This window comes from Miniopterus natalensis, chromosome 3 (genome assembly GCF_054644295.1).
Source record: "Miniopterus natalensis isolate mMinNat1 chromosome 3, mMinNat1.hap1, whole genome shotgun sequence".
NCBI classification, from domain to species: Eukaryota; Metazoa; Chordata; class Mammalia; order Chiroptera; family Miniopteridae; genus Miniopterus; species Miniopterus natalensis.
The window spans coordinates 81,531,768-81,545,825 of NC_142083.1; the positions used below are offsets into that span (position 1 = coordinate 81,531,768).

General features: G+C 44.4%; 1 protein-coding gene across 6 annotated transcripts in view; it reads left to right on the forward strand.

Annotated features, from left to right (window-relative positions):
- The window catches only part of SYT17 (synaptotagmin 17), a 65,736-nt gene that overhangs the window by 44,260 nt on the left and 7,418 nt on the right, over positions 1-14,058 (forward strand). Inside the window, exon 8 of one of the 6 annotated variants that reach the window (XM_016196267.2) lies at positions 5,940-6,754. The exons of the other annotated variants lie outside the window; for them this stretch is intronic. Coding sequence (XP_016051753.1) covers positions 5,940-5,953 — 14 coding nt within the window. The 3' untranslated portion in view covers positions 5,954-6,754. Of the gene's footprint in view, positions 1-5,939; positions 6,755-14,058 lie in introns of those variants that run through there. 6 annotated transcript variants of the gene reach the window in all.

Genomic DNA, 14,058 nt, shown 5'->3' on the forward strand with positions numbered 1-14,058 from the left:
CTGCGAGAGGCAGAAACTCCCTTGAGATCCGAAGATGCTGTGGATTTGTTCTGGGGAACATCTGGCCTCAGCCCACCCATGTCATGCCTCCTCTCTGCAGCTTCCCAGCAGCCTCCAGCTTCTCCCCTCCCAGCCTGACTTACTGGGCACCAGGCCCAGCCCTGCCTCGTAGAGAGTCAGTTGAACAGCCATTCAAAGCATGGATTGCATTGAGATACAGTCTGGTTCTAATGTCACCTTTACCACTGAGCAAGTGCATGTGACCTTGGGCGAACTTCAGTTGCATTCTCTGTTATAACCTTCCAATCTTGATACTACATATAAAAAGCTTGCACATAGTTAATTCTCAGTAAATACCAGATGATGATGATGGTGGTGGTGGTGGTGGTGGACCCTGCCTTAGAGGAGCAGACCCTAGAATTACACATACTTGGATTTGCATCTTGACTCCACTATTAACCAGCTGTGTGACTTCAAGCAAATGGCTCCACCTCTCTGAGTCCCAACTTTCTCTTCTGTAAAATGTAGCAGATCACTCCTATTATGGGAATTAAAGGCAAATCAGTATGTGGGCCCGCCCATCAGAAGTAGTCACTTGGAAAATCATATCTGCTGTTTTAATAATTGCAATGTGTCTGAGAGTTGAAATGCTGGCACTTTTGAGATGAATAGCTCAGCTCAGCTGCCTGTTGTTGTCTCCCCAGCATCTTCCTCACCTAATCACCATCACCCTAAAGATGCCAGCTGGTACAGTGTCCGGGAGCCAGGAATTGACACTAAAGCTGTGCTAGCCAGCCATAGAACCAGACTGGTTTGTGCTCCCTGCGGTGCCCTGGGGCTGGCAGTGTGCAAAAGGAGTTGGCAGTAGGCACTTGGCTCCAGGCCCTGCCCAGCCACAGGAAGTGAGAAGCAGAATGGGGACACTGAAGCCTCTGCTTTCTAACCAAAGGGACATGAAAATGGGCCGCTAAAAGCCATAGTATGGAGAAGGTTGCAGAAAGAAGCAGCTCAAGAAGAGATCCCATAAACTTATGTATAAACTCCTGGGTTCATTCCTGAGACACACATGAGTGGCTGTGACCCTCAACAGTACATCAGAGACTTTGAGAACTGAACTACAGGGTAGACCATCACCCAGGTCCTGAGCTGGCCCCTGGGGGACCGATATAAATAGCCTGCAGAGGTTTTGAAAACCAAACTAACATTGGAATAACAGCACACAGAAGGCTGATTAGAACTTGTGGTCTGAACCTAACCTGGTCAATTGCCAGCTACAACTAAAAAACTCAACATACTAAATAGGATTTAAACAAGACCTAGAGTTTTGTAACGTAATATTCAAAATGTCCAGAATACAATCCAAAATTACTTGATTTATGAAGAACCAGCAAAAGCTGGCAAGTTCTTAGAGGAAATATAATCAGTAGACACCAACCACAAGATGACCCAGGTGTTGAAATTATCAGACAAAGACTTTCAAGCAGTTATAATAACCATGCTCCAAGAAGTAAGGGTGAACCCTCTTGAAAAGAATGCTAAGTTGGAGAATATCAGCAGATCAGTAGAGAAATAGAAGATATAAAAGAGAACCCAATGAAAATTCTAGAACGGAAAAGTACAATAACTGAAATGAAATATTCATTGGATGGGCTCAATAGCAGAATGGAGATGACAGAGGAAAGAGTTTGTGAACTTGAAGACAGATCAGCCTGGCCAGCCTTGCTCAGTGCTTGAGCATCAACCAGGAACCTGGAGGTCACGGTTTGATTCCTGGTCGGCCCACATGCCCAGGTTGCAGGCTTGATCCCCACGAGGGGGCGTGCAAGAAGCAGATCATCTACGATTCTCTCTCATCATTGATGTTTCTATCTCTCTCTCCCTCTCGCTTCCTCTCTCTGAAGTCAACAAAAACTTTTTTTTTTTTTAAAGAGAAATTATGCAGTCTAAGCAACAGAGACTAAAAAGATTAGGGGAAAGAGGAAAAGAAGGGAAAGAAAGAACTATGGAGTAATATAAAAAAGTCCAATATACACGCCATGTGGATCCCAGGAGAGAACAGAAGCAGTTAGAAGTATTGGGATGGGGATGGGTGACTCACCCCACAGAGGACCCCTGAGTTCCTTAGCAGTTGCTGGGCCCTCAACTCAGGAGAGCCACTACTATTCTTCCCTTCCTAGAAAGCATTAGCAAGTCATGAGACAGTATAGCACTGTGGTCAGGGTCTGCCAGACCTGGCTTCAGACTCTGGGCAACTGTGAGCAAATTGCCTTACCTCTCTATGCTTCAGTTTCCATATCTGAACAACGGGGACAGTAGTACTTATATTTATCATGAGCCTCTTGTGTGTACATTATCTCAATCTTTCAACAAACATTTAAGTTATGATGTATTTCATGCCTCCTTTTCAGTTGGGGAGACCGAAGCTCAGAGAAAGTAAGTACACTGAATTGAGCCGACTGCCTGAGCACAGTCCCCACAAGACTGGCCTCACTTCAGACATCAGCTGGAGATTCAGGGGTTCCCAGAACCACTCTCACTTCACACCAGTTGGCTACAAATTTGGGGTCCTTGTGACCACCCTGGAGTTCAATAATTCACTAGAACGACTCACACAACTGAGGGCAGCACTACTTATGATGATGGTTTTATGATAGCAAAAGGGTACAAATTAAAATCAGCCCAGTAAAGAGACACACAGGGCAAGGAGTCCAGGTGTGGAGCTCCCAGTCATCTCAAGGAGTCATGGGCAGCATTACTTCCCCTGGTCACTAAATGTGACATAATGCACAGAATGTTGCCAACCAGGGAAGAGTACCGAGCCTTTGGTGTCCAGAGTTTTTACTGGGGCTCAGTCACCTACTGTCCAGCAGCTGATCTTCAGTCTCCAGGGCCTCATACCTTTACTCATCAGTTTCTCCTGAGGTTGGAACTGACAGTATATGGCCTTAAAGCTGCCATCATAAACTGCATTGTTAGACTGGCCAGTGGCCAAAGCCCCCAGGCAAACAATGGCACTTCTGTAGGACATTCCAGAGGCCCGGGGGTCACCTCCCAGGAGCCAGGAGCAAAGACCAGACCTCTCTCTGGGTAAGGTGAGTTCTTCATGGCACAGGAAGTAACTCAACACTCATGCCAAGTCATCCAGTGGGTGAGCTGAGCTTCAACTCAGGCTGCTTGGTTTCAAAGCATCCTCACTCTTAACCGCTACACCTGGAGTGCACCTAGGGATCTTGTTAAAATGCAGATTCTGAATCAGTCAGCCTGGAGTGGGGCCTGAGCATCTGTATTTGTAACAGCTCTGAGTGACACTGATGCTGGTCTGAGGACCACAATTTGAATAGCAAGAAGCCCTTCCTCTGTTCTCCCACTTAACCCCAGTGTGTCCAGCTTGTAAGATAAGAAGTGTGTGTGTTTTTTCTAAGTACATTCAGAGACCTTTGGAGGGTTTTGACCAGGGAAGTGACATGACCTGAATAGTGTTTTAAAATATCATTCCAGCTGTCAAGTGGGGAATGGGTTATAGAAGAGCAAGGGGAGCTGGTGATGCCATAGTGATGGTGGCTTGGACCAGGGAGGTGGCAGAAGGGTTTCAGAGAAGCAGCTCAGTGGGCTGTAATACTGGAGGCAGAGTCAACAGAACATGCTGATGGATCAGTTGCGAAGGACCATTCCTCATCTTGAGAAGTGACTTAACTCCTCTGAGCCAGGATTTCCTTGTCTGGGGATCTCAGCTGCCACCTCTCAGAGTGTTGTGGGAACAAAGGAATGATGCATGCAACGTGCTAGCACAGTGCGGGCATACAGGGAGGGCTTGTGGATTGCAGCATTGAACCTGAATGTGGGCGGAGACAGAACTCCAGCCAAGTGGTCAGGGGGTGGAAACAGAGTCCTGTCACCCTGGGGCTCTCCTGGCAGAGCGCAGAGCCCACCTCAGCTTCTCCTCCAAAAAGCTCCTTGAGGCTGCCCAGTCCACCCAGGCAGTAAAACTTGGCTGGATCTTAAACATTCATTTTGGGTTCCAATGACAGCCTTTGAAAACTGGCCAGCTGCCAGGACTCCTAGGATTTTTGTCCCATTTTCATGGCTGTTTAATGATTTAGGTGCCTTTGGATGGAGCCTTATTCCAGGCAAATCTTCATGGGGGACAACATCAGGGGGCTGGGCGTTTATCCAACCACACGTGTCCCTGCAGAGCGTGAGGTAGGTAGCGTGGGAAAGGAGCCAGCGGAGGGCGGGTGCAGCCTGGTGCCTCAGCGCTGGCTAGAAGCAGTCGGGCTCAGCAGCCAAGGCCAGCACCTGGGTGGGTGTGAAATGAAGGCTTGTGCATGGAATAACATCAGAGACCAACAGGCCCAGCCAGTGTGGCTCAGTAGGTTGAGCATCGACCTATGAACCAGGAGGTCACAGTTCTGTTCCTGGTCAGGGCACATGCCCTGGTTTTGGGTTCAGCCCCCAGCAGGGGGCATGCAGGAGGCAGCCAGTCAATGACTCTCATCATTGATGTTTCTCTCTCTCTCCCTCTACCTTCCTCTCAGTGAAATCAAAAATATATATATAGATATAAAAATTTTAAAAACAGAAAAGGAATCAAGAGTATCCTTTCTGTTCGTCACCTTCTGACTTCACCAACTCAGGCTGCCTGTGTGCTGGAGAAGGCTTAACCTTTAAAATGCCAGGCCTGCAGGTCACAAGTGGTAGTGTCACCGGTCTCCATACATTTCAAGGAAACCTTTTGCTGTAGTGAAAATAGCTGTGCTTAGGAATCAGAAAACTAGATTTCCAGAGCTTGGTAGCTGTATTACCTTGAGCAGGACCCATTTTCCATCTTTCAAATGCATGTAATAAATGAGCTACCTCAGGGTCATTCATTCAGTTTTAAAAAATAATAATAAAGCAAACACATATACAGAGCTTTCTGTGTGGCAGGCACTGCACCAAGTATTAACTCATTTAATCCTCATAGCAACACGATGGATGTAGGAGTCCTCAGTTTACGAATGAGGAAACTGAGGCAGCAATAGAGTAAGTATCTTGCCTGAGATCCTGGAGCCAGGATTCGAATTCAGGTTGTCTTAATCCAGAATCTGGGCTCCCAGCCTGGGTTATACAGCCCCAAATATTTATGAAGCCCCCTACTATGTTGAGGTGCTGGGCTAGTTCCTGGAGAAATAGCAGAAAGACAGAAATAACTCATCCATTGTTATGCTGGCATTCTAGTTGGGGTGAGGCAAACAAGAAATAAATGCCTAAATAATAATAGAGTGAGGCAACAGAGAGGACCTGGAGCATCACTTTAAACTGGGCAATAGAAGCCCAGGAAAGGCCAGCTGTGCAAAGATAGAGGCTAGGAGCATTTTAGGCAGAGGAATGGCAAGTGCAGGGCCCCTGGGGCAAGAATTCGCTTGTTTTGTTCAAAGAAGAGAAAGAAGGCCAGTGAGGTCAGAGCAACATGGGGGATCCCATACCACCAAATTCCAGGTTTGGGGAATTCAGCCCAACAAGAGCTGTCCCTGCAAAAAATTCACCAAATACCTTTTGGCTGGCAAGCCTCAAGTACCTGCTGACATAGAAAAGTAGTTTTACCAGTGGTTATCAGCCAGAGCTGATTTTGTCCCCCAGCAGACACTTGGCAATGTCTGGAGGCAGCTTTGGTTGTCACAACTCAGAGGATGCCATTGGCATCAGGTGGGTAGAGGCCAGGGATGGTGCCAAACATCCTCCAATGCACAGGACAGCCCCACAACAGAGAATGTCAGTGTTGCTGAGATTGAGACACCCTGGGCATGAGCCTCCTGGGGTTTGCAGGGGTGGTGTGGTGACCTTTGCCAGCAGTTCCGAAAGGCAGGTTGGCTTGGGCTCGGAGCCAGTGGCTTTTGTTATGTGCCTGTTTGAGGCTTGTTTATTCTCCTTATGGCATTTTAACCTCTTGTCATTCCCAGGGGTTTCTCTTTAGCTGCCTGAGTGTGCAGAACTCAGAGGCGGAGCCTGTAGCATGAATTCCTGCTCATCTGCACAGATTTTTCAGATGATTTCCCCGTTTCTGCCCATAAAAATTTGGGCAGACAGAAACACTTTGCTCTGCAAACAAGCCCTGTGTCCCAGGTGGTGTGGCCTGGGTAGTTGGACTGTAACCCAGCTCAGGGGAAGAAGGGGTGGGAGCTCTCTTGGGAAGAGGGGTGCAGGATTTTTAAGTCAGGTCTCTACCCCTCCCCCACCTTGTGGTTTATGGGTGCATATGGTGATGTGAAGGGGTTACATGGGAAAAAGAGGACCGATGGCTTTTAATATTGTTATTATAGCCCTGGCTGGGTAGCTCAGTTGATGAGAGTATCATCCTGCTACACCAAGGTTGCAGGTTCATTCCCCACTCAGGGCACATACAAGAATCAATTAACGAATGCATAGATAAGTGGATGTTTCTTGCTCTCTCTCTCTCCCTCTAAAATCAAAAAATTTTAAAAATATATTATTATAAAATATGTATGTTGATATATATATGTCATACGACCATGCAGGAGAGAGTAGAATTAAAAAGTAAAAATCCCTAATTCCCCCTACTTAAAGGTAGCTACTCGCAACAATTTATTGTAGCCTTCTTTTCAGGAATATATGAACTCATATGTATATATGTGTGTGCTGTATATAGGTATATATGTGGTACGTGTACATCTGTATGTGTGTATGTATATATCTCTAGCCTGTTGTTAGCATCCAAAATATATATATTCTTCTGCAATTTGTTTTTTTCACTTAATATATCTTGCACATTTTTCTGTATCAGCATTGTGTGTGTGTGTGTGTGTGTTCTACAACATTCGCTGAGCACCTCCTATGAGCCAGGCACTGTGGCTACAGCAGTGAACAGATTAGACAGAATCCCAGTTTCATTAGGCTAATACTTGGATGTGGGAAGACAGACGACAATAAACAAAGCAAATAACTGAATTATGCTGCGTAGAGATGACTTTAAATGCTAAGGCGAAAACAGAAGCAGGGAACGGGGGTAGTGAGGGATGGAGTGAGGGTTGCAATTTTTGAAGAGGTGACTGGAGAAGGCTTCACAGAGAATGTGACATTTGAGCCAAGACGTGAGGGCGATCAGGGATGTGCCATGTGGGTGTTTGTGGAAAGTGCATCTGAGCCAAAGGGAATGGCCAGTGCAAAGGCCCTTCCATGGGGGAACAGCAGGGAGAGCAGTGTGGCTGACATGGAGTGCAGATTCCCCTGATTATTTTTAATGGTGTGTGATATTCCATTAAGCCCATGAGTTGAAGAACAGTTTATTTAATCAGCCCCCTGTCAGTAACATTGGGGTTAATCCCTGTTATTTGCCCTTAGAAACACTATTGGAGTGAGCATCCATGTACACATCTCTCTGCTTATGTGTCCAGGTATACCGTGTATTCAAACCCTGGCAGTGGGACTGCTCGGTGAAAAGCATATATGTTTGTCAGCTTTGATAGCTATTGTCAAAATTTGCAATTCCAAAAAGTGGCACAATTTACACTTTTGTGTCTTCTTGAAGCATGCAATTGAAACAGATGACTTGGGCATATGTTTTGGCCACTCTGTGGCCCGGGGAGGCCCCACTCCTGCTGTCCTAAAAGGATTCTTGTAAGGATGAAATAAGCAAGCTTTGAAAACTATTAAGTGCTAAACAATTATGAGGCGATTTTTTAATCATCCTTTTTTACCTTGAAAAATTTTTTGATTTTTAATTATGTATTATGTAATAATTCAAACATATGGAAATGTACAGAAAAACAATCACAGGCAGCCATGGACTACCCCCTGCTCCCCATGGTCTGCTTCAGATTTGACTTTAGTTTGTATTTTTTAGTTGGCATAGGCAAAGCAGCTCCACATTGGTTGCTGGCTTCCAAAGCCTGGGGTGTGAAATTTTTTTAAAATAAAATGAGTGAAAAAGTAATAAAATGAGTGGGAATGCAAGATGCTGTAACCACTTTGGAAAATAGTATGCCATTGCATTATAAAGTTAAATATACATTTATCTTACAAACCAGCAATTCTAATCTAAAGTAAATACCCAAGGGAAATGAAAACATATGTTTACAAAAAGTCATGTACACAGATGTTTCTAGAAGCATTATTTGTAATAACCAAAAAGTGGAAACTGTATGAATGCTTATCAACTTGTGAATGGATGAACACATTGTGACATATCCATACCTTAGAATACTACCCAGCAATAAAAAAGGAAATATTAATACACATATGCATGGATGAATCTAAAAAAACATTATGCAAATGCCTGTATACTGTATCATTCCATTTTTATGAACTTATAGTAAAGACAAAAGAGTATAGTGACAGAAAACAGCAGATCTGTGATTGCTTGGGTGGAGGGCCTGCTTGGATGGGGAGGGAATGGAGGGGAAAGGGGTAAGAGGGGACTTTTTTAGAGAGAGAACTCTGTCTGGATTGCGGTGGTGGTTCCACATTTGTATATAATGATTAGAATTCATTCAGTTGTATACTTAAAGTGGATGGGCTTTATTCTTTGTAAACAATACTTTAGAAAACAAAGTTGAGAGGAAATTTTTAAGTATGTTTTTATTGATTTTAGAGAGAGAGGAAGGGAGAAGGAGATAGAGAGAAACATCGATATGAAAGAGCAACATTGATTGGTTGCCTCCCATACAAGCCCTGACTGGGAATTGAACCTACAACCTTTCAGTGCACAAGACAACGCTCCAACCAACTGAGCCACAACAGTCAGGGCCCAACTGATATTTTGATTTGCATCTAACACAGTGTATCTAACCTGACTAATTGTACTTGAGAATCACCTGGGGAGCATTTGAAAAACATCCAGTCCCTCACCCCCAAACCAATCAACAGAATCTCCTGGAGTTTTTTTTAAAGTGTTCCAAGTGTCAGTCAAAAAATCTAGGAGGGTAATAATTGAACAAAAAGCATTTATTTGGGATCAAAAGCATTGCAATTCTTGGGGCACAGATTCAGACAGAAGCCCAAATACTTTCGCCTCCTGTGGGAGAGGGTTTTTATAAGAAAATGGGTTAAGTTGTTTTAAAGAAGAGTTTATTGGTGTAAGATGAGGTAAGGTTAGATTTGTTCTTCACAGATTAGCTTGAGATTCAGTCACCAGGCAAAAGGCTAGATTTATAATTCATTGATTGGTTGGCAGTTTGGTCATCAAAAAGTCCAATTTCATCAGTGCTTATGAACAGACTATTCTCATTCTTACTGACTTCTCGGGATGTGGCAGTTTAGTCCAGTTCAGAAGATAAAGAAAATAAGGGGAGAGATCCAAGATGGCAGTGGACTGAGTGGAAGCTACACTGATACTCTCCCAAGACCAAACTGGAATTACAACTAAAATGTAGAAAAACTACCCTGAATAACCAACTGCAACTAAAGACGAGCTGGAGAGCACCCTCATAACCAAGGAGGAAAAGTGGAGATGGCATAGAAGCTAGTAGGAAGTGTGGAGGCGCAAGAGGGCTGGCTGGGCTCCCATAGGCAGCAGCTGAAGGGCTGGAGGGATATCTCAGCTGTGGGGGGTTCCCACTGAGAACTCTGGGGTCTAAACGCCAAGCTGGGCTTCCCAGCCAAGAGCACCAGAACTGAGAAAGGTGCCCACATAACATCTGGCTGTGAAAAGCGCAGGGTTTCTGTCTGCCAGGGAGCGATGGTGGGAAATGTAGGCACCTTCTTAAAGAGCCAATGCACAAAGTTTTGTGTGCAGCCACTCACCTTGGGCTCCAGCGGAGGCAAGGCAGAGGGGACTAGAGCAGTGTGAGGAGAATCCAAAGGGGCTGGATGGGGGAATAGATCTCAGAGGGCATACATCTGGACCCCAGTGCTGAATCATTCCCTCATACTGCAGAGGACATCTTTCTCAGGCAGACATTTACATTCCAAGCAGCTTTTGCCTGGGGGGAAGCAATTGCCCCACCCTGCTGCAAAACCTCTGGCCCCACCCTGTGGAGTTTCTGCAGCCTGAGGCTCCTTAAGAGACTGATAACAATCAGCCTCCCCACCCTGTGGAGTTTCTACAACCTGAGGCTCATTAAGAGATGGAATAACAGCCCCTGGATGCGTTGAGTCTTGGCCTGATTTGCTTCTGGACCTAGGGCTTACAAAAGCAGACCTTGGTGCACATCTTGGTCCTGTCCAAACACACCCAGCCCCAGCAGAGGAAACCAGGAGCTGTGGCATGTGGAAAACTTCAAACAGGGTACTCAAGGCCAGTCACAAACAGCATCTGACATTGGCCTGCACCAGAGACTGTCCAAAAGACTGGGAGTCCTAGCACATAGAAACAAATCCAAACAGGCAGCCAAAATGGGGAGACAAAAACAAGTCCCAAATGAAAGAACAAAAGAATTCTCCAGAAAAAGAACTAAATGAAACGGAGATGAGCAATCTATCAGATACAGAGTTCAGAATACTGATTGTAAGGATGCTCAACAGCAGGAAAAAAGATGCAGAAATCATGAAGGAAATGAAGAATGACATAGCAGAAATGAAGAATACATTGGCAGATTAGAGGAAGCTGAGGATCAGATCAGCAAATTAGAAGACAGGGTAGAAAAAGCACTCAATCAGAGATCCAAAAAGAAAAAACAATGAAAAAACAGGAGGACAGTTTAAGGGAGCTGTGGGACAACATGAAATGTAACAATATTCACATCATAAGAGTGCCAGAAGAGGTCAAAAGTAAGCAAGGGTTAGAGAACCTGTTTGAAGAAATAACGGCAGAAAACTTTCCTAACCTGGTCAAGGAGAAAAAATCACACAAGTTCAGGAGGCACAGAGAGTCCCAAGCAAGAAGAAACCAAAGAGGCCCATGCCTAGACACATCATAATTAAAATGCCAAAAATTCAAGACAAAGAGAGACTCTTAAAGGCAGCAAGAGAAAAGCAATCTGTTACCTACAAAGGAGCTCCCATAAGGCTGTCAGCTGATTTCTCATCAGAAACTCTACAGGCCAGAAGGAAATGGCATGACGTATTCAAGGTAATGCAAAACAAGGATCTGAAACCAAGACTGCTCTATGCAGCAAGGTTGTCATTCAAAATAGGTGGTGAAATAAAGAGCTTTCCAGACCGAAGGGGGAAAAAAAGGCTAAAGGACTTTATCACCACCAAACCAGCATTGCAAGAAATGTTAAAGGGACTGTTGTAATTAGAAGTAGAAATAGAGAGAATGAGAAACATAAGCATAAAGAAATAAAATGGCAATAGATAAGTACCTATCAATAATAACCTTAACTGTAAATGGATTAAGGGCCCCAATCAAAAACCATAAGGTAGCTGAATGAATAAGAGAACAAGACCCAAATATATGCTGTCTACAAGAGACCCACCCCAGAACAAAGACTCACACAGGCTGGGGGGAAAAAACCAAAAAACATCCGGAGGACTTTAAAGGAGAGATTGACAGCAAAACAGTCATAGTAGCGGGCTTTAACACCCTTGGCCTGATCTACCCCACTGACTTTCCTGGGTAGATCTTCCAGACAAAAAATCAACAAGGAAACAGTGACTCTAAATGACACACTAGATCAGGTGGATTTAGTTGACATTTACAGAACATTCTACTCCAAAGCTGCAGAACAGGCTTTCTCCTCAAGTGCAAATGGGACATTCTCAAAGATAGACCACATGTTAGGGCACAAAACAAGGCTCTACAAATTCACGAAGATTGAAATCATATCAAGCATCTTCGCAGACATTTACACCATGGAATACTATGCAGCTGTAAAAATGAAGGATCCCTGACCCTTTGAGACAGCATGGTGGGACCTGGAGAGTATTAGGCTAAGCGAAACAAGCCAGTCAGAGAAAGACAAGTGTCACATGATCTTATTCATATGTGGAGTCTAATGAACAAAATAAACCGATGAACAAAACAGATCCAGAGACAGAAGCATGGAACAGACTGAGGGATCTCAGAGGGAAGGCAGGGGTGGGTGGGGAAAGATTGATGTAAGAATTTATATGCATAACCCATGGACAGACAATAGTGGGGTGAAGACATGGGGGTGGGGAGGGGTACAGGGTGGAGGGGATAAATAGGGGGGGAAATGGATATTTGTAATACTTTCAACAATAAAGATAAATGTTTAAAAAAGAAAAGAAAAGATGTAAAAGGCAGTTTCTCTGAAATGGCTACTTCAGCTCTATTTTAATATGGCTCCACTCACGTCACCCTTCACACAAGTGATTTTCACGTTCATGATATTTTTACTTTATATTCTCAATTATTTCTCAATTATTTTAGAAGATGGGGAGGAAGATTTGATTGATTCATCCCTGTAAAGTTTCAACAGGTATCTTGTAACTCGTTCTGGAGAGAACATTTCCCCCAAAGCAATGCCAGCATCTCTAAGACAAATGTACAAAGACGATCCTCATTCAGATGTATAAATTTTGGTTGTTCTTGTAAAAACAAGCACATTACTTTATAGTCACACTTTAAATGCTTCCTCCAAGACGGTGTGATTCACACACAGATCAACATGATTCACACCATATGTCAGCTGCCTAAATGCAGGTTCCACATGGCTCAGTTTCCACACACAGAAATGGTCCAGCTGTGGTCCAAAGGAATTTGTAAAGGATTTTCAATCTTGACTTCTGTGTCCTAAGGAAGGAGAGATTTAATTCATAAGCCACAGCAACATTTCTCAGGAGCTCCTTCCTCCACTTCCCAATTTTCTCTCACCCTGAATTTGTTCTGGAATTTCATCTGTCAGGCTCCCAAACCCTCTCCATCTCAGATGATGTGATTTCCCTCCTTCCCTCTCCCCAAGTCTCCCAGCTGTTTTTCCCTGTAGATCTGCACAGTCTCTCAGATCTCAGTGACTTTCCTTTGCTGGCGGTGGAAGGATTAGGTTTTGATGGAAGGAAACCCTATCACACACGCCTTTCCCTTAAGGCAAGGTTCTCAATCTTGTTGACATTTTGGACCAGATAATTTTCTGTTGTGGGGCCAGTCTGGTGCATTGTAGGATATTGAGTAGCATTCCTGTTCTCTGTCTGCTAGATGCCAATAGCATCCCCCCCCACCCCCCAATGTCTCCTGACATTGCCAAATTTGGGAACAAAACTGGCCCTAGCTGAGAACTAGTACATAAAAGGGGCCTCTAGCCTGGGCCTTGTGCTTTAAGTTGGGTGAGGGGTCTGAAGACAAGGAGTCCAAGGAGTTGTGCAAATGTGCCCACCTGGAGCCCATATCTTTTTAGATCACCTCCAAGTACTAGGATCCCAGAATTTCCCACCCAAATGACCCATGCTGGTTTCCAGGCCTATTCAAGGCTTCCTCCAGGTCCATGCTCAGGACAGCAGGCCACGATGCCAGCATGTGTCCTTTAGGTCCAAGGAGATAATAGTACTTACCTTGTAAGCAGTCATTGTGTAGATTAAACACATGATAAGTGCTGTCTAAATGTTAGGTGCTATTATTATTTAGTTCAATCAAAAGTCCCTAAACATAAGACAACTTCCTTGTCTGCTGCATGCTTGAAAAAGCAGCCATCCATTCAGACATTGGAGGTAAACCCTACCATGCTGGACCCCAGAGAGACGGTGTGAAGGTCTCCAACATGGCACCTTTGTGAAGGGTTTTCAAGGGCCATTGACTGTTGGCACCTCTTGCCTTACTTGCCGGCTTGAGGATTTAACTCCCTTCCAAGGCACACAGGTACAATGTCTTTCTGCTCCTAAATCTTGTCCTTGTAGCATGTCAGTGTCAGTGGAAGAGGGGAATGGGTAAGACTTCTTTCTGAGGTGGGAGAAGGAAAAATCATGCCAAGTTTTGAGTTTCAATTCCTGCTGTGCCCTGTGTTGGCTGTGTGACCTTGAGCCCTCAACCTTTCAACCCTCTAATTCCCCATCAGCCAAACAGGGATGTAAGTAGCACCCTCCCTAATAGGATTGTGGTTTGGATTAAGTAAAAAAAAAAAAAAATGTATATAAAGTACTTTGCTCAGTGCCTGCTTTACAGAATTCAGGATTCATTATTGCTGATTTTTAATTATAATACTGCTATCTAACTTGTCATTTTGA